The following is a 20,129-nucleotide window of genomic DNA, read 5'->3' as shown; positions in this document are numbered from 1 at the left end:
GCATGGCCTCTGCTTAAGGCAGTGCCCTCCTGTCAGCTGCTTATCATCTGAGATGCTCACTGCAGTGAGGCATGAACCTGGCACCTAAAAAACACCCCTGGGGTACATTGGTAGAAAAGGTTGTTGGGCCACCTAATGGCCCGCTGCTGTACAAGCACATGAGTATAGGGTGCCAGGATCGGCTTTGATGGCGCAGTGGTGTTTATTACCCAGGTGTGCTGTGAGGGTAGAAGGTTCAAGGGGTATAGTGCCCCCTGGAGATCACATGCAAGTGGAGGGTGGCCAACACATTCAGTTTCATGTGCCCTGGCAGCCCCTCAATGCAGTGCGTACCCAGGCTGTGAGTGCAGCCCGCCTCTCGAGTTTCAGTTGTGCCACATTCCAGTCGGCATTCCAGGAGAGTCATTGGCATTCCAGCTTTAAAGTTGGCCTCTGACATCACTGAGGGGCAGTTTGCCTTTTAATGCCACAAGAAAACAAAGGCCCGCCATCCCAGGGGGTCCTGGTCTTTTATTTCTGATATTAGTGCTGGGCGCTATATAAACAGACAGACAGACTGGCATTAGTGATGGGCGCTATATAGACAGACAGACAGACTGGCATTAGTGATGGGCGCTATATAGACAGACTGGCATTAGTGATGGGCACTATATAGACAGACAGATTGACAGATTAGCGTTAGTGCTGGGTGCTACATAGAGAGACAGAAAGACTGGCATTAGTGTTGGGCACTATATAGACAGACTGGCGTTAGTGATGGACGCTACATAGACAGATTGACTGGCATTATTGATGGGTGCTATATAGACAGACAGACTGACTGGCATTAGTGATGGGTGCTATACAGACAGACTGACTGGCATTAGTGCTGGGCGCTATATAGAGAGACTGACAGACTGGCGTTAGTCAATCAATCAATCAACATTTATTTCTATAGCACATATTCATACAAACAAATGTCGCTCAAAGTGCTTTACAAAATGAAGAATAGAAAAATAGAAGACACAATAAAAAATAAAAATAAGTCAACATTATTTAAAATAGAATAAGAGTAAGGTCTGTTGGCCAGGGTGGACAGAAAAAACAAAAAAAAACTCCAAAGGCTGGAGAAAAAAATAAAATCTGTAGGGGGGTCCAGACCACGAGACCACCAGCCCAGTCCCCTCTGGACATTCTACCTGACATCAATGACACAGTCCTCTTTGGATTTAGGGTTTTCATGGAAGGACCTGATGATGACGGTCACGTAGACTTCTGGCTTTCAGTCCATCAATGTTGGAGCATCAGGATGCTTTGAGTAGGTGGAGGTGGCGCAGGAAAGAGAAACAGAAGAGAGAGTTGGGGGGTCAGTATGGATTTTAGAGCCACTGTGAATAGTTATTATGATGAGCTGAACATACAGAGCATCAGGATTAGATGACAGTGAAGTTCTGAGAAGGCCCTGTTACAGTAACGTGTTCTCAGCCGTGTGCTCTACTGTATCAGCCTGGTGAATTCCTATTGGCTCGTATTCCAGATTTGAGGTTCATAACAGCAGAAGACCACCGCCTGCCCGCCTCACCACTTCTTTTAAGTTTAGCTCTTGGAATTCTAAGGAGACACTGATTTGAAGATCTGAGGTTACGATTTGGAGTATAAGATGTCAGACACTCTGATATATAAGATGGTGCAGATTATTTAAGGCTTTATAAACCATAAGAGCAGAATTATAAAGTCAGTCCTGAATGACACAGGTGACCAGTGTAGTGACGCTCAGACTGGTGTGATGTGCTCAGATTTTCTTTTCTAAGTTAAGATTCTAGCAGCTCCATTCTGCACTCGTTGTCACTGATTGATGTCTTTTTTTGGTGGTCCTGAGAGGAGTGCGTCACAGTAATCTAGTCGACTGAACACAAACACGTGAACTCATTTCTCAGCTCATCTTTCAGTGATATAAGACGTCTAACTTCTGTTATGTTTCTTAAAATGCTGTCCTAGTGATCTGATGAATATGTGATTTAAAATTCAGATTACAGTCAACAGTCACCCCTAAGCTTTTTACCTCCGTCTTGACTTTTAATCCTAATGTATCCAGTTTATTTCTGATAACCTCATTGTATCCATTATTGCCAATCACTAAGATTTCAGTTCTCTCTTTATTTAACTTGAGAAAGTTACTATTCATCCATTCTGAGATACAAGTCAGACATTGTGTTAGTGAATCAAGAGAGTCGGGGTCATCAGGTGCTATTGATAAGTACAGCTGTGTGTCGTCAGCATAGCTGTGGTAGCTCACGTTGTGCCCTGAGATAATCTGACCTAACAGAGGCATGTAGATTGAGAAGAGCAGCGGACCAGGATAGAGCCTTGTGGACCACCATATCGGATATCATGTGACTTGAGTTGTAATTCCCACAACTAACAAAGAATTTTCTACCTGCCAGGTGGGATTCAAACCAATTTAAGACCCTGCCAGAGAGGCCCACCCATTGACTCAGGTGATTTCTAAGAATGTTGTGATCAATGGTGTCAAATGCGGCACTCAGATCTAAGAGGATGAGAACAGATAAATGGCCTCTGTCTGCGTTGACCTGCAAGTCATTGACGACTTTAACGAGTGCAGTTTCTGTGCTGTGATTTGTTCTGAAACTTATCAAGAACAGCAGGTTTATTGAGGTGGTCATTTAACTGCATAATGGCTGCCTTCTCTAGAACTTTACTTAAGAAGGGCAGGTTAGAAATGGGGCTAAAATATTCAAGAGCCGAGGGGTCGAGATTAGCGGTTTAACTACAGCCGTCTTTAGACAGTCTGGGAAGACCCCCGTATCTAATGACGAGTTTACAATGTCCAGAATATTATCAATGAGCACACCTGATACTTCTTTGACATGACTTGTTGGTATTGAGTCAAGGACGCAGGTGGAGGGTCTCAGTTGTGAGATTATTTTATATAAATCAGGTAAATCTATCCTGGTGAAAGAGTTGAATTTGTTTATAACAGGATGCTGGGGTTTAGGAGGATCCTTAGTGTTGCAGGAGATATACTAAGTTATTTCTAATATCATTAATTTTTTGATTGAAGAATACAGCGACAGCCTCACAGGTTTCACTGGAAGCACTTAGGAGGCATTCCGTTGAGTTACCTGGTTTAACAGACGATCAATTGTAGAAAATCAGACTCTGGGATTCCTAGCATTGTTATTTATAATCTTGGAGAAATAGCAGCGCCTCTCAAGACGGACAGTGTTGTTGTATTCTGTTATTTTGACTTTTAATATCTCATAGTGGATACTCAGTTTAGTTTTCCTCCATTGACGCTCAGCTCTACGGCATGTTCTCTTTAAATCAGACACTCTTTGGGTCTTCCATGGTGTAACAATGCTAGAAGATTTTTTAACTGTCTATTCAGGTGCGACTCTGTCAACAGCAGCTCTCACTTTAGTATTAAATCTTTCCACTTTACTATTTATTATCCTCGCTATTGTAGCTGGCACTATAAACGGACTGATTGCTTAGAATGTTTGTAAGTTTTAAAGCTGCTGCCAAGTCAAAGAAGTGTTTTTTAACAATATGCTTCTCATGAGTGTTTTCATTCATTATTTCTATCTTCAATATTAATGATCTGACAGACGAATATCGATGATCTGCTTCATATTAACGTTCAGTCCTTTAGTGATCACCGAGTCTAACGCGTGACCTGCTTTATGTGTAGGCTGATTAACGAGCGTCTCAAATCAAAAGAGTCCACGAGCTTCATGAATTCTTTTACTTTTAGGTCACACTGATTGTCGATATGAAAGTTAAAGTCGTCGACTATTAGGAGTGCGTCACAGTTCGTAATTAAAATTGACATTAAGTCAGAGAATTCCTCACAGAAAGACGCGTTGTATTTAGGAGGTCTACACACGGATAATATACGAGAACGTGAGAGTCTCCATGAATAACAACGGCGAGATGCTCACAGGACTTGAACTTACTAAAACTGACATCTTTACATTTTAATCGGCTCGAGTAAATGTTTGCCAATCCGCCCTTTTTCCCTGGTGGTCTGCACGAGTAAAACTGTAATCCGGAGGCGCCGATTCGATTAAAAATTAGTGATGGGTGCTATATAGACAGACTGGCATTAGTGCTGGGCGCCATATAGACAGACAGACAGACTGGCATTAGTGCTGGGCACTATATAGACAGACAGACTGGTGTTAGTGATGGGCGCTATATAGACAGACAGACTGGCATTAGTGCTGGGCGCTATATAGACAGACAGACTCGCGTTAGTGCTGGGCGCTATATAGACAGACAGACTGACAGACTGGCATTAGTGTTGGGCACTTTATTGACAGACAGACTGGTGTTAGTGCTGGGCGCTATATAGACAGACTGACACACTGGCTTTAGTGTTGGGCGCTATATAGACAGACAGACAGACTGGTGTTAGTGATTGGCGCTATATAAAAAGACTGACAGACTGGCATTAGTGTTGGGCACTACATAGACAGACAGACTGGCGTTAGTGCTGGGCGCTTTATAGACAGACAGACTGGTGTTAGTGATGGGCGCTATATAAAAAGACTGATAGACTGGCATTAGTGCTGGGCACTATATAGACAGACAGATTGACAGATTAACGTTAGTGCTGGGCGCTACATAGACAGACAGACAAACTGGCATTAGTGTTGGGCACTATATAGACAGACAGACTGGTGTTAGTGATGGGCGCTATATAAAAAGACTGACAGACTGGCATTAGTGTTGGGCACTACATAGACTGACAGACTTACAGATTAGCTTTAGTGCTGTGCGCTACATGACAGACCGACAGACTGGCATTAGTGTTGGGCGCTATTTAAAAAGACTGACAGGCGTTAGTGCTGGGTGCTATATAAAAAGACTGACAGACTGGCATTAGTGTTGGGCACTACATAGACTGACAGACTGGCGTTAGTGCTGGGCGCTATATAGACAGACTGACTGACATTAGTGCTGGGCACTATATAGACAGACAGACTGGTGTTAGTGATGGGCGCTATATAGACAGACTGACTGGCGTTAGTGCTGGGCGCTATATAAAAAGACTGACATTAGTGCTGGGTTCTATATAGACAGACAGATAGACTGGCATTAGTGCTGGGCACTATATAGACAAACAGACACACTGGCATTAGTGTTGGGCGCTATATAGACAGACAGACAGACAGCATTAGTGCTGGGCGCTATATAGACAGACAGATTAAAACTTTTTTAATCCCGAGGGCCACAGCAGCAGACACAGAAATAACAAGTTGGTCTGTCAGTGGAGCATGTGACGTGACCAGAGCTGCACACAGACTTGTCAGTGACAATGTCACGCTACAGGATGTCCATCATCGTCACAGCAGATTGGCACATGGCGTCATGGTCTGCTAAGATGTCTTCCAGACCTGCTCGGTGCCATTCAGCATGCAGAGGGCACTCATGAACACATGGGCCAGAGGGGTGACTGATCTGACGTGGCACTCCTCAAAGCAGTGCAGTGATCTTGGTCAGTCACTGAATGAGCCCCTCATACATGGGGGAGGGTCCTTGTCCAAGATGGTCAGCAGCTTCCCGAGTGCCCGGCTGCTCCACCACTTGGTCCGGCGAGTCCAGCCTGACCCCCTCTCCCCGCCGAGATTGAGCAGACCTTTTTAATCAGTTTCTCGAAGTCTGTTGGCATCCCCTGCACTAACGCCATGTAGAAGGTGGCACTGCCCACTTGTAAAATACCCAACAACGTCCATATTAGTCCTCAGCACCTCCACATCACCATTGGTGAGGATAGGACCCGCCTGAATCTGCGATGGTCTCCGTTGTCATGGCGATGTTGAGGTGCAGGTGGTCCAAAGTCCTCCACCTCTTCAGCCTTTCGCCCACCACTGCAGCCAGCATAAGGCAGAGTCAGAGTCAGGTTATATTGCGCCTTCATGTCACTCGCTGCCATCGGTTCAAATCACGTCAATTTAGTTTCAGTGACTTCACACCTCAGAAAGAAAAAAAAAAAAAATCTAAAAGAAAAATGGAGGCCAATTAATAAAAAATCAAAAATCACAATGACACAAGAAATGAGACCCTCGCCTGTGACGCCGGCTATCCCATAATATGCATCATCAGCGTCGCAAGAAGCTGTGTGGAGATGGGAGGAACTTCTAGAAGGGGAGCCTTCACTGCAGCACTCCGTCACGTATGGCAGAGTGGCACTCCCAAGCGAAAGACCCCTGGAAGCCCACCTGGAGTTACTAACAAGGCACCTAAAGGACCCCAACCTGTGAGAAACCAGAATGAGAGGCCAGTCTGCAGGAAACCTGCATGATACGAGTCCAACTGTGAGGCATGGCAGTGCCCACGCCAGGGACTGGGAGACCACCAAAGTGAAAAGCTGCTCAGAGCGCCGTGGACCTCACACTGGGTCAGAGGGGTACAAATGCAAAGACCCCACAGCAGTGGCTGAGGGACAACTCTGGGACTGTCCTTAAGGGACATCCACCACCCATGGAGAGACCCGAAAACAGCCATCTATTGAGGGTCTCCATCCAGCCCGACAGAGGATCTGCAGAGAAGGTTGGCAGGAAATCCACAGCGCCAGGTGTGTGAAGTTGATCACGTCAGACGACGACTCCAGGCTGGCATAAATGAATGAAGTGCTGAGTGAAGGCTCTGGGCACCTTCTGAAGGGGCAAATACACACACTGCCAGGGCACAATATAGAAATAAAAGGGACCAACTCTATGCCAGCAGCCATGCCTGAGGTGCCACCCACATTCACTTGTCAGTCGGGCTTTGCTGGGTTCCTTTCCATGTGACACATGATGTTGCACCAATGGCTGCTCCGGCCCGGAGGTCATCATCATCACCTTTTTCTCCATTCTGAAGCCCCCCAGGGTGAATGACTAAGTGCCAAGTATCCAATACTGCAGACATTGAACTATGGGGTACACAAATGAAGGGGCACCAAACTGGTAACCAGCAGTGAATGAGATGCCCCCAGCTTTCAGACTTATGGTGGCACTTGGGAGACACCAAAGGGCAGTAACTTGGCATCAAATGTTTCATGGTAAGCAAGGGTCAATCAATAGGGCAGTTTATACCGTCTATCAGCATGACCAATGACCCCCCCACCCACTGGACGGCACTCTCCACACAATCACATTTTTATATCAAAGGTTTTATTTATTTATTGAGTTTCATTACAGTGGTCACATAAAATGAGGCAAAAAGCGAGAAGTGCCTCGTCATCCTTAGGGCACCTCACCCGAGGGCACGGGCAAAGGCTCCGTCTCGTTCAGCACACACGTGCGGGTGATGGCCTCCGTCACGGCGTATGGGTCACAGTTAGCAGCAGGGCGGCGGTCCTCAAAGTAGCCACAGCCATCTTGGCCGACCTGGCGGGGGATGCGGATGCTGGCACTACGGTTGGCGACACCAGCAGAGAACTCGTGGATGCTGGAAGTCTCGTGGGAACCAGTCAGGCGGCGGGAGTTGTCGGCGCCCCCTTTAGGGTCATACATGCGGATGTGATAAGAGTGTCGCTTGCCCAGCTTCTCGATGGCCTCCTCGATATGCCTGGAAACAAAATGGCATGTCACCTCGGGATGGCATAACCCACCTCACCCTGCCAAAAGGGCGGCTCACTTACTGAAGTCCCCCCTGGTTACGCATGGCCTCCGTGCTGAAATTGGTGTGACACCCTGCTCCATTCCAGTTACCCGTCATTGGCTTGGGGTCAAGCGTGGCCACCACCCCGAAGTCTTCACAGACACGGTGCAGCAGGAAGCGTGCCATCCACAGGTGATCGCCCATGGCAATGCCCTCGCAGGGCCCCACCTGGAACTCCCACTGAAATGAGACAATTTTTATAGCACCTTTCATGGGCAGATCCCCCCCCATTTACGGACTTCATGAATTGGGGCCCACCCACAATACCTGAGAGGGCATGACCTCCGCATTGGTGCCAGCGATCTTCACCCCAGCATACAGACAGGCCTTGTAGTGGCACTCGACGATGTCTCGGCCGTAGACTTTGTCAGCGCCCACACCACAGTAATATGGACCTGCAGGAGAGGGCAACAGTGAGATCGGGCAGTGCCAGCGGAGAACCAGACACCGATCTAATATTAAGAGGTGACACAGCTCACCTTGGGGTCCAGGGTAGCCATTCTTGGGCCAACCAAAGGGGTGCTTATCGATGCCCAGCAGTGAGTATTCCTGCTCCATGCCAAACCAAGGGTGGCTGTGCCCAGCCTGCTCCATCACCTGACAGCAGCTGCTGCGCAGGTTGGTCTCTGGCGGATCAAAAGCTGGCATTAGTTTGGCAGTCGTGTGGGGCCACACACCACCCCACCCCACACACACACGTGTTACCTGCTGACTTGCGGTTGTACTTGAGCACCTCGCACAGCACCAGCTTGTTGGGGTCCAGCGTGAAGGGGTCCCTGAACAGGCACACGGGTATCAGGTACATGTCGCTGTTGGAGCCCTCCGCCTGGTAGGTGCTCGAGCCATCGAAATTCCACTCGGGAACATCTGAGGGCAAATCAGCTCAGTCAGAATGTGCCCAGCAAGGTTTGTGCTCATCTTATGCCACCATGTGTGGCACCACACTTACCTTTGATGCCCTTGGGCTCCGAGTCCAGGGTCCTTGTCTTGCAGCGCAGGCCTTCTCCGGTGCCATCGATCCAAATGTAGGTGACCTGCACCTTGTCCCCCTGCGGGAGGCACATGTACTTGTCCCGTACGGACTTACTGAGGTCGGAGCTGGCAGACATGGAGCTGGACATGGTGATGGTGGGACTGGGAGGACAAAGATAAGGGATTAATAATTGGCAGTGCCAGGAATGCCCAGTGTGTCTACACTGACAGGTCATGGGTACAACACAGGGCATCATTGGCACAATGCAGTTAAATTCAGATGCCCTGCATCTCATTGGTGAATGCCCACCATTCCTGGCTGTGCATCGCCATCCACCCCAGTGAAGAGCCCAAAATAGAGATAATAAAAAGATGTGGCAGCAAAAATGGGCATCAGGTGGGACTTGAGCAGCCACCATGGTGCCCCCAAAGGACACAATAAAGGTCAACTGGCTAATAGTGAGCGGGTGTGCCTGTCCTCCTGGGCAGACCGGCGTCTTAAGAGTTTAGACGAGGCCTTTTGTCCTCCTTGGGCGGGCGTCAGAAGGTGGAGGTCTTCTGTCCAGCGGCTCTTTAAACCCCGAAGTGGCCGCCTGTCCGCTGCGATACCAGAGACCGAGGAAATCGTCGCCCATCATCCCATTACACCCCTGGGGCTCAGAGCCATAAAGCCCCACACACTGCCGGTGGTCTTACAGCGTGATGCGTTAACCCCTTCTGCTCTGCTCGCTTTTTCCGCTTAACTCGCCCCGCCCGCTCGTTTCGTCCCCGCGTGTTCTCGGCCGGCCGAACACCCTGCGCCACCGGACCGCCATCAGCGGAGCTCTCGACGATTTCTAGTTTGTATCCCACGCACCCCTCCCATCCTTTGCAGCCCTCCACTTACCGGCGATCTTTCGCTCCTTCTGCTGTCCTGGCACTCGGCCGCCGCGCTCTTTTAAAGTGTCGGGCAGGTCTCGCGAGCTTTGGCCCCGACAGGTTTGTCCACTCCGCCCCTCCCCATTCCGCCTCACTTACGTGGCGCGCTCGGTTCCCGTTCATTTGGGTGTGGCCGCCTGACTGGTTCGGCCGGCGATTTGAGGTCAAAGCGCGCTAATCGCCCATTAAGTGCCCCACCCTCCTCGCGCTGACCATTCCGATGGCCGACGTTCATGGACCCCCTGGCGCTCTTTTTGCCTTCCCGTCACCTGCTGAGCCACCATCTCCACGAGCTCGAAGTGAAACGAAAGGCTTCAGCGACTGAAGTCGCACTGGGACAGGATAAGTGACAGGGACACGAGGCGCCTTCACTAATCACTAGGTTATAGTCAGATATCAAACAGCGTAATGGGTGCAAAGCCATGTGGGCATCAAAGTCTGTGGCTGGGATTTGAGACAGTGTCACTACCCACTGTGCCAACATGCTGCCCACCATATGCAGTATGTCAATCTACAGTACATAGAATTAAGGGTTGTATGATCCATGATTGGGCACCGTGGCACCCAGTGTGGCACATGAAGAATTCACAGCTACTGCCCTGTGGACATCACCTCTTTTTTCTGAAACCTCATCCTGCTGTTGCCCGCTTTTACTTCCTCATTGGTGCATTGTTTTCAGATTTGGAAATTCCAGGCATGCTGAGTGTACCAACCAGACTGGGTGCCTACTTGAGGTTTAGCTAGAAGTATGATGCCTTCAGAAAATGCAAAGTGAGTCACGGAGGGAGGGAAGTGGCTGAACATGTGGGCACAGGAAATACACAGAGAATCAGATGCCAAGCAAGATACCAGTGCAGAAAGAAGGGATCCAGCATGGGTTGTAAGTGTGCTGAGAGTCCCAGGAATGTCTGGCCTGTGGGCATCAGAGAAAGGGTAACATCCAATGAGGAAGAGGAGAATGGCATCTCTGTGCCCTGTAGGACTGGTGAGTGGCCCGGAGGGGGCATCACATGAGGATGTGGATCACATGACCCATTGAAGTGTGAATTCAGAGTGGAGGGGAAAGTAGAGTCACCAGCTGGCAATAGGGGTAGTGTATCCTGGCCTGGGTGAAGGAACACTGCTGGCAAAGCAGGGTGGTAATGCCAGGCTTGGCTCTTCTGCCCCATTTTTCACCTGCTGGCTCTTTTCTGTCACAGCTGCCTGTGCCCATCCTCTCCTCCCCTGATGCCCACCACATCTAACTGAAGATGGCTGCCTATCAGTCCTGGACTTTGACAATATGCTGCTCCTCCTTGCAGTCACCTATGCAGTGGTGACCCATGCTGTGCTGTCCTGTGCCCTTCAACCTGCGGTGTCCTCACTGTGTGACTGAGCCACCGTCATGCTTCACCGTAGGGATGGGGAGATGTGCAGCTAAGAACATTCAATGTTCTCCTTACCCAAGTGCCAACCTCATCGCTTGCTTCAGTGGTCACCAGATGTGTTTTATGTCACCAGTCCCATTGACTGTCATGTGACCTGCTGCTGCCAGTAGGGTGAGTGACACCAGAGGTCTGAGGACACCAGCTGGACAGGCTTTCTCTCCTGTTCTCCTGCTAGAAGCGGACCCCACATTCACAGAGAGGTCTGATGGACGGGTGGTCACTCAGTGGCACCCCTACCCTCTTACAGCACCTGACCTGCGTTTTTGCCTCTGAGGCGCTGCAGTTGGGTGGCACCATCTAGCCCACTGCTTACATTGTCCTTCAGTTTACACTGAGGCGTGCCACTCCACACAGGGTGCCAAGTTTGTATTGAGAGCTCCAATGCCACCTTGTAGGGGCCCATGTGTCCTGTGCCCAGGAGGTCAGGTCCTGCCATGGCATGGCTTCTGTTGAGGTGCCACCAGGACTTCAACAGATGTCTTTCCCAAATCGGTGTGTTGGGTGTCTTTGCCTGGCTAGTGCCAGTGCCAGGTGCCAGCTGAATGTTGTCCACATGATGTCTTTAGAGAAAGAGCCAGCAAGGAAACCAAAGAGGCTCCAGTGACCACCGTGGGCAGTGGGGTAGTCGATCTCTTACCCTCCTGAGCTTTGCGTGCCAACTGCTCTCAGCAGACTTCAGTGTTTGCATGGCAAGAGTGTGCCAGGCACGCACTTGAAGCTCACCTCACTAAAGATGCCATTTACTGCCTGAGTGAGCATTGCAGACATGACAGAAATCTTAGCACTGATGCCATCTGGGATCTGACAGGCCATAAAACTTCAACATCTGAGAGCAGAGCACACTTGGCCACAGGGGGCATTGTTCATGTTAGCAGGCAGAGAAGTGGAATGGCACCTTGGCACTGGTCATAGAGCGCCCTCCATAATATTCTGTCAGTGCCGCTCCAGAGCAGGACAAGGACTGACAGAAGTGACCCAGGAGTCCCCACGTGGGCATCTTGCCATCTCTGGTCCTCTGAAGTCGCCCACCAGCCAGCCAGCAGTACCCTCATGTGACACTCATCAGCTGTGTAGTGCCCTCTAGCTCTCCCTTTGTTCCCATTCTGACTAAGGCTGGTGAGAGTCACGCAGGTCACACCCAGCCCCCTGAACTGGCCAACTCCTGCTGTGTGGTGAATGACGATGACTCTACAAGGCGCTATACAGAGGACAGATTACGAGTAAAATGATAAAGACCATCGTCGAGGTGGAGATGGAGCCCAGCCAGCAAAGTGTGTGATGACCATCCTCTGCCATGAGGGTCTGGTGTGGCCCCTACAGGCTGCCAAGAGCCCGCCTGGCCAGGCGTGACCACTGCATCAGATGAGCGATCAGTGTGACCAAGTATGAGTGACACTGCCACCTCAAATGTCCCCTATGACGGGCATGTGAATGGGTGTGTCTGTGTCAATGGGTGCCTCTGTACTGTACCTTACATGCCAAGGAGGTGCTGGGCAGCATGGCCTGGTAGGGAGGATTGTCTACTCTTCCTGTTGCACACACTGGCACATTCTGAACCGGAAGCCGAAGCGTTGATGCCCCAGCCTGCCTACCTTTACTTGTAAGTTCAAGGTGGGCTTTCATGACCATGCCAGGCAGGAGTGCAAGAAAATGGGAGATGGCCGCTCCCGTGTGCCAGGTGAGCAGGGGGCAGTGATGGTGGCTGATTTGTTGTGTTGTTTTATTGCGTTTTCATTGTGTGTTTCTTAATTCTTGATTCCATTATTGTTTTATTTCTTTGTTTGCTGTCACCACCTTTCCTCTCCTGCCCCTCAGACTCCTCGGTCATTCCACTCGGTGCTCCCGGAAAAACAAAATGTAAGCAGCAGCGCCTGCAGATAAGTGGTAAGGCGCTATAAAAAATCAGTCCCACCGGGTGACAGCTGATCTGGTGACTTAGACTGCTGGCAGGCGCAGTATCCCAATTTTCGCCACTAGAGGGCGCTATTGTCTCATTTCCTGGTCTAATTGCGACTGTCGCATTTCTTCCTTTTTATGAGGCCCCCTCAAGTTGGGGCGCCCTCTGCCGACTGTAGTTTAATCTCTGGGGTCCAGCACCCGTGTCAAGGCGCCGAAAAACCGCAAGGGATTCTTGGGGGATCCATGCAAAACTTTAGGGTGCCTGAGATGCGGATCTCAGATCAAAAACAGAAAACAAGTCCAGCCGGTGGTCCCACATCAGAGCTTCTCACAAACCGGCGACACAAGCGAAAACAAAGAATCCGTTAATCTTAAATTAAACAGACATCAGGGGACGACACGCGCAGACCCCACCGTCTGAATGGCGACACTGGCAGGCGCGAGTGGCGCTTTGAAGACAAGGAGACGTCCTGAATGGTCTGCGTGTCCAGAAGCTGGAGATCGCCGACCGCTCCGGTTAAGGGGGCTTCAGGTGAAAGGTCGGCGACAAGTAGGAGCTTTATCGAAATTCGTCTTCTTCTGTAAAAGCTCAAGTGACCCCGAAACAAATACACTTCACTCCTTCAATGATATAGCGCCTTTCACATCCGTCGATCAGGTGTGAATGACGTGTGACAAGATGTGCTGATGGCAGGTGACACTTTGTGTTGTCCTTAATTGTGATAAATGACAGGTGATGTTTTGTGTTTTCTGCTGTAGTCTACTGTGTCTCGTTGAAGGTGTTTTAGGTTTTATCTAAAAAAGGGTGGCTCTAAAAAAATCTATGGGTTATATAGCGCCTTTCACTATCTATCTATCTATCTATCTATCTATTTGTTATATAATCTATCTATTTGTTATATAGCGCCTTTCACTCTATATCTATCTATTATATAGCGCCTTTCACTCTATCTATCTATCTATCTATCTATCTATCTATCTATCTATCTATCTATCTATCTATTATATAGTGCCTTTCTATCTATCTATCGTGCCTTTCATCTATCTATCTATCTATCTATCTATCTATCTATCTATCTATCTATCTATCTATTGTGCCTTTCACTCTATCTATCTATCTATCTATCTATCTATCTATCTATCTATCTATCTATCTATCTATCTATTATATAGTGCCTTTCTATCTATCTATCGTGCCTTTCACTCTATCTATCTATCTATCTATTATATAGTGCCTTTCTATCTATCTATCGTGCCTTTCACTCTATCTATCTATCTATCTATCTATCTATCTATCTATCTATCTATCTATCATATAGTGCCTTTCTATCTATCTATCTGCCTTTCATCTATCTATCTATCTATCTATCTATCTATCTATCTATCTATCTATCTATCTATCTATCTATGCCTTTCATCTATCTATCTATCTATCTATCTATCTATCTATCTATCTATCTATCTATTATATAGTGCCTTTCTATCTATCTATCGTGCCTTTCACTCTATCTATCTATCTATCTATCTATCTATCTCCTTCCTGTTCTTGCTGTCGCTGTGCATGCTGGGTGGTTGTCTTGAGTGTGAGCGAGTGGAACTGGTGGTGGACGCTGAGGTGAGTGTGGTGATTCTTTTTCTTCTAATTTTCTAGTTTCTTATTTCTATCTTTTCTTTGGTGAAAACAGCTACACTTGTTTTTGTACTGAGTGGCTTAGGCCACGGCAGCCGCAATGGCTGCTAATCTTGAGCGTTTGAGCCGCCGCCATGGGATTAAACTTATATCGGAGGAGTTTGTTCCTTTAGAGGCGGGGGTTTTGGCGGTAGGCGAAGTGGTCGGATGTGACAATATTAAGTCAGCTTCACGAATGAGCGGGAATATCGTGGTTTTTTTGAGCTCTGTGGATTTAGTTCCGACAGTGGTTGAGAAGGGGGTGGTTATTAATGGCTCCTTTGTACAGGTTTCCCCTTTAGCCGTCCGTCCCGTAGAGTAACAATTTCAAATGCGCCGCCTTTTCTCAAAAATGAAACTATAGCGAAAGAGTTGGAGCGGCATGGGCGTCTGGTATCGAAAATTCGGCACATTCCTTTAGGTTGTAAATCGCCTGATTTAAAACATGTCTTGTCATTTAGGAGACAAGTTTTATGGTTTTAAATAGAATGGATGACGAATTAAATGTGGCAATGAAGTTTAGAGTGGACGGTTTCGATTATGTGATTTTCGTCACTTCTAACGAAATGAAATGTTTTGGGTGCGGGAGTGAAGCACATTTAATTAAACAGTGTCCTGAGAAACACCACGGGAACAAGAAAACTAGCCGTACAAATACAGAAATAGAGGGGCAGAAAGTGGAAGATCACGAAATTGTGGCTGATGGCGCAGAGGCGCAAGGTGATAAGAATAAAAATGCTACTAGAGCTGAAGGGCAGGAGAATCAAGTGCCGCCCAGAGATGAGCCGAATGAAGGCGGTAGTGAAACGGTAGATCAAACAGCGACTGCAGCAGAAAGTGTGTGGGGAGAAATTGATATGGATGAGGGAGGCAGCAACGAGACAGAGGAAAAAAGTGAATTTAAACGTCCTGCTCAAAAAGGCAAGGAGAAAGAGAAGATCGGGCACGAAAGAAAATTGTTTTAAGTCAGGGCTCGGGGGTCGTTGGAGAGGATCCCGCCTATGGTCCTTGTCAGGAGGATTTTCCGTCTTCGCGGAGACGGCCGATAACGTCTCAAATGCTGGGAGGTCGGGGAAGAAAACGACGACGGTAATATCTCCGATGGGTCTGCTGCCTCGGAGCCCCCAGAGTTAAAAGCCAGGGGGGGTTACAGCGCTCAAAGTGTGAAAGAGTTTTTGGTGAATACCGCCGGAAAAAAGGGGGTGGACGTGGCCGAATTTTTCCCTGACATTGACCTCTTTCTATCGTCTGTCCGCGGGTTGCGACGAGACAAAGCAGTCTCCGCAATGTTTGATGTTAAAGAGCTCGTGAGGCTAAAGAATTTAACAAGTAAACTGAGAAAACAGTCCAATCTAAACACCACCTAATGGCTAAGCCCCCTGTTAAATCTACTCCACAGTCTTTGTGGTGGTCCCTGTGTTTCATTGTGTGTTCATCTATCTATTCTGTTACCATGGCAAGTGTGCACATAGGAACCCTAAATATTAACGGTGGGAGAAGTCCAGATAAGAGGGTCGTATTGTTTGATTTTATCAGACAAAAGACTTGAATGTCACCTTTCTACAAGAAACCCACATTGATGAGCAAAATCAGTGGGAGTGGAGCAGAGATTGGAAGGGGGACATTTTATTTAGTAATGGGACAAATGTTAGTGCTGGAGTGGCCATTTTATTTCTTGGAGGACTTCAAGTAGAAGTTTGCAGCACTGATGAGCTGGTGAAAGGAGACTCCTGAAAGTGACGGTGAAACTTCAAGGCAGTGTCGTCACTTTCATTAATGTGTACGCCGAATGAGGGTGAGGAGAGGCTCCACTTCTTTAACAAGTTAGGAGATCTTTTATCCAAGTGTGACCCTGAGGAAGTGGTGGTGTTAGGAGGGGATTTTAATTGTACACTTGATACCAGAATAGACAGAAATAATGGCCTGGAACGCACCCTCGCTCAGCACGAGCTTTAGGTAAAATAATTAAGGACATTGGGCTGGAAGATGTATGGAGGGCTAAAATGGGGCCTGTCGGCAATACACCTGGGGCGGACGAGTGGAAATACGATCTCAATGGCAGACTCGATCATTTTATAGTTTTAAGCACCTGTTAGGTTTATTTAAGGTGTGCTCTATTGTGCCTACTGGATTCTCTGATCACAGTTTGGTGTGTTGTACACTTATTTGTAACACTTACAGACCCGTAGTCCATACTGGCATTTTAACACACTCCTCCTTAAAGATCAGAACTTTAAAGAGTTATTTGTTCATTTCTGGGGAGGCTGGAAGGCTATGAAGAAGGAGTTCACCAGCTTACAACAGTGGTGGGAGGTTGGGAAGAGTCACATCCGGGCCTTGTGTCAGGAGTATACCAGAAATGTCACCCAAGTATTGCGGTCAGAAATGGCAGCTTTAGAAATTAAAATAGCTGAATTTCAACAGCTTCTAGAGAAGGGTCCAAATGAGCAGCTTCAGGCGAGCCTGACTTCTGCTAAACTGGGGTTGGCTCACCTGCTTGAGACCAGAGCTCAGGGGGCTTTAGTGAGGGCCCGGTTTCAACGACTGACTGAGATGGATGCACCAACTCAATATTTTTGGTTTAGAGAAAAAAAACTCGCAGAGTAAAATCTTACATTGCATAAGAACACCCGATGGCAGTGAGACACAAGAGCCCAGTGAAATAAGGCAGGTGGTCCGCGAATTTTATGAACTTCTGTTTGCTGCAGATGGAGATGGTGGCAGTGAAGACCAACAGGCCTTTTTGCAGGACTTACCGCAGCTGCCCAATGCAGATGTGGCACAGCTAAATAGAGAGGTGACCTTTGCAGAACTCACCACAGCCCTGGGACAGCTGAAAACAGGGAAGGTCCCGGAATCGATGGAATACCAGTGGAGTTTTATAAAGAGTTCTGGGATGTCATCGGCCTGGACTTATTGGAAGTGTTCCATGGAGTTTTAAAACTGGCTTGTTACCGCAGAGCTGCCGTAGAGCCGTGATCACGCTGCTGCCGAAGAAGGGAGACTTGTGTCTCATTAAGAACTGGCGGCCTGTGTCTCTCTTATGCGCTGATTATAAAGTTCTCTCTAAAGCCTTAGCCAACAGGATGGTCCAAGTTTTAGGGAGAGTGGTGCATCCTGATCAGAATTACTGCGTGGCTGGCAGGTCCATCTTTAATAACATTTTTTTAATTCGGGACATTTTGGCTGCTGCAGAACTGTTTGGTTTTCAGACTGGTCTTATTTTTCTTGACCAGGAAAAGCTTTTGACAGGGTCAGTCACTCATTTTATGGAATGCCATGAAGGCGTTTGGGTTTGGGGGGTCTTTTATTAAACATATTCGTTTACTTTATAGTGACATTTCTGGTATCATAAAGGTCAATGGTGGCTTGTGTGCACCTTTCAGTGTCAGAAGAGGAGTCAGACAGGGCTGTTCTTTGTCCGGCATGTTATATGCTCTGGCGCTGGAGCCTTTCCTGGTGCACCTGAGGAAGGTGCTGACTGGTCTCTCCATCCCCAACTGCAACATGGACCCTGTGAAAGTCACTGCTTATGCAGATGATCTTGCTGTGGTCATCACAAGCCAGAAGGATTTGGACAAATTAACTGATTGTCTGAGGAATTACAGCAAAGCATCTTCGGCTAAAGTGAATTGGAACAAAAGTAGTGCAGTGTTGGTTGGGAACTGGAAAGGATGTAGTCCTCCTCGACTGAAGGGGGGTCTGCAGTGGACAACTGGAGGCTTCCTGTACCTGGGAGTCCATCTCGGAGATGACCACTACATCCAAAAGAACTGGGAGGGTCTGTTGGACAAGGTTACAGCTCGGCTTGCCAAGTGGAAGTGGATACTCCCTCAGTTATCCTATAGAGGACGGATGCTGGTCATTAATAACCTGGTGACCTCCAGCCTGTGGCATAAGTGTATTTGTCTACAACCTCCACCTTTGCTTGTTCAGCAGATACAGAAGGCGATCATGGATTTTTTTTGGACTGGTACCCATTGGATACAGAAGGGCGTTCTATTTTACCATTGGATGAAGGCGGACAAGGACTTATTGACATTACCAGCAGGATTGCTGCTTTCCGCCTTCAGACCATTCAAAAACTGCTGTATCCTGTCGAGCAGAGCCAGTGGATGAACTTAGCCGTACTCTTCTTTAAACAAGCCAGGCATATGGGACTTGGGAAAAGTTTACTGCTGTGCCACTTAGATAAGATCAAGACTTTACAGGTGCCAGAGTTTTATAAAAGCCTTTTAGCAGCATGGCAACTACTGGCGATAAAAAAGGACTGTGATGACCTCTCCACATTTTGGGTCCTTCATGAACCACTGTTCTACAATCCTGCTGTTGGCACTGCTACAGGAATTTCTGAAAACTTTATTAATCATTTCATAATACATGGAATAACCACAATAAAGGACATAATTGACTGGGAAAATTACACTTGGAAAAGTGCACAAGTGGTAGCAGTGGAGACAGGAGTGCACTCAGTCCGCTTAATGGAGAAGTTTCTGTGGCAGGTACAATCATCAATGGACAGGGAATCCATGACACTCCTGCACGGAATTTTCTTATCACAACTGAAGCCAATTGACTAAACGCCTTTTCCAACACTTACTGTGTCTCCGGCTGTTGAACTGAGGGATGGTGAGACTAATGTTTTAGCCTTAAGTTCTCTAGAGGCGTTATCTCTACCTACAGTGCCGGGGAAACAGCTGTACAGGATTTGTGTGAAGGTGAACAACCTGGAGCAGCTGAGGACACGAAGACACGACACACCTTGGAGAGACAAGCTTGGAGCCCCTCAGGACTGAACCCTGCATGGGGGTCGTTGTACAAGCCGCCATTGGCCAGTAGGGTGGGAGACCTGCAGTGGAGGTTGGTACATGGGATACTAGCGGTGAACTCCTTCTTATCGATTATATGTCCGGGGTCTCAGATTGCTGCCCTTTTTGTGGTCTGAGGGAAAGTGTCCTTCATGCATTTATGTATTGTGAGAGGCTCCAGACCTTTTTTAGTGAAATTGAAAGAATAGTAGAAGGGCTGGGGTCCGTATAATGGCACGGTGTTTGTGTTTGGGGTTAGAATTACAAAACACACCAGAGAAAATATGAACTTAATTAATTTTATTATCGGGCAAGCAAAACTGTCAATATGGAAGACCGTAAAAACAAGATTACTGGGAGTGGAAATGAAAATGTTGTTGTATTTTTAGAAAAGTATGTGAAAGTAGGATATTAGTGGATTTTAATTTTTATAAGTCCACAAATAATTTAGCAAAGTTTAAGGAAATGTGGTGCGTGAATAATGTGCTTTGTGTATGTGATGAAGATAATTTGCAATTTGTGCTTTGACTTTGGTGTTTCATTCCTTTATAAATTGGGTGGATAAATTGAGAATAAGTGGGATTGGAGGGTGGAAACAATGGGGGATTAGATAAATATATACTCCAAGAACAATATGAATATGTAATGGTTTAAAATGAATATTCATCATTAGGAAAGTGTGTACGTGTTTTTGTAAGACTTAAGATTTTGAGTTTTTACTGTGTTTTTTTTGTATTTATTCCTGTGTTTATTTAATAAAGTTTGCTTTTAAAAATAAAAATATCT

General features: G+C 47.4%; 1 protein-coding gene across 1 annotated transcript; it reads right to left on the bottom strand.

The window, feature by feature from the left end:
• Positions 1 to 7,141: 7,141 nt before the first annotated feature.
• On the bottom strand, positions 7,142 to 9,684 carry LOC120542967 (glutamine synthetase-like). The gene is made up of 7 exons (XM_039775741.1): positions 9,509 to 9,684; positions 8,600 to 8,784; positions 8,356 to 8,517; positions 8,130 to 8,276; positions 7,918 to 8,045; positions 7,631 to 7,830; positions 7,142 to 7,557 (listed from the first exon to the last, which is right to left on the bottom strand). Exons 1-7 carry the CDS (start codon positions 9,661 to 9,663, stop codon positions 7,233 to 7,235), a joined length of 1,302 nt encoding a protein of 433 aa, XP_039631675.1. The 5' UTR covers positions 9,664 to 9,684; the 3' UTR covers positions 7,142 to 7,232.
• Positions 9,685 to 20,129: the final 10,445 nt, after the last annotated feature.

This window comes from Polypterus senegalus, chromosome 13 (genome assembly GCF_016835505.1).
Source record: "Polypterus senegalus isolate Bchr_013 chromosome 13, ASM1683550v1, whole genome shotgun sequence".
NCBI lineage: Eukaryota > Metazoa > Chordata > Cladistia > Polypteriformes > Polypteridae > Polypterus > Polypterus senegalus.
This window is presented reverse-complemented; position numbering and strand designations above follow the sequence as displayed.

Coding starts and splice junctions, on each gene's coding strand:
- LOC120542967 (XM_039775741.1), bottom strand. CDS start 9,663: ATGAACGGGAACCGAGCGCGCCACGTAAGTGAGGCGGAATGGGGAGGG. Junction 8,046..8,129: donor TGGCTACCCTGGACCCCAAG/GTGAGCTGTGTC, acceptor CCTCTCCTGCAG/GTCCATATTACTGTGGTGTG. Junction 7,558..7,630: donor CGTAACCAGGGGGGACTTCA/GTAAGTGAGCCG, acceptor TTTTGTTTCCAG/GCATATCGAGGAGGCCATCG.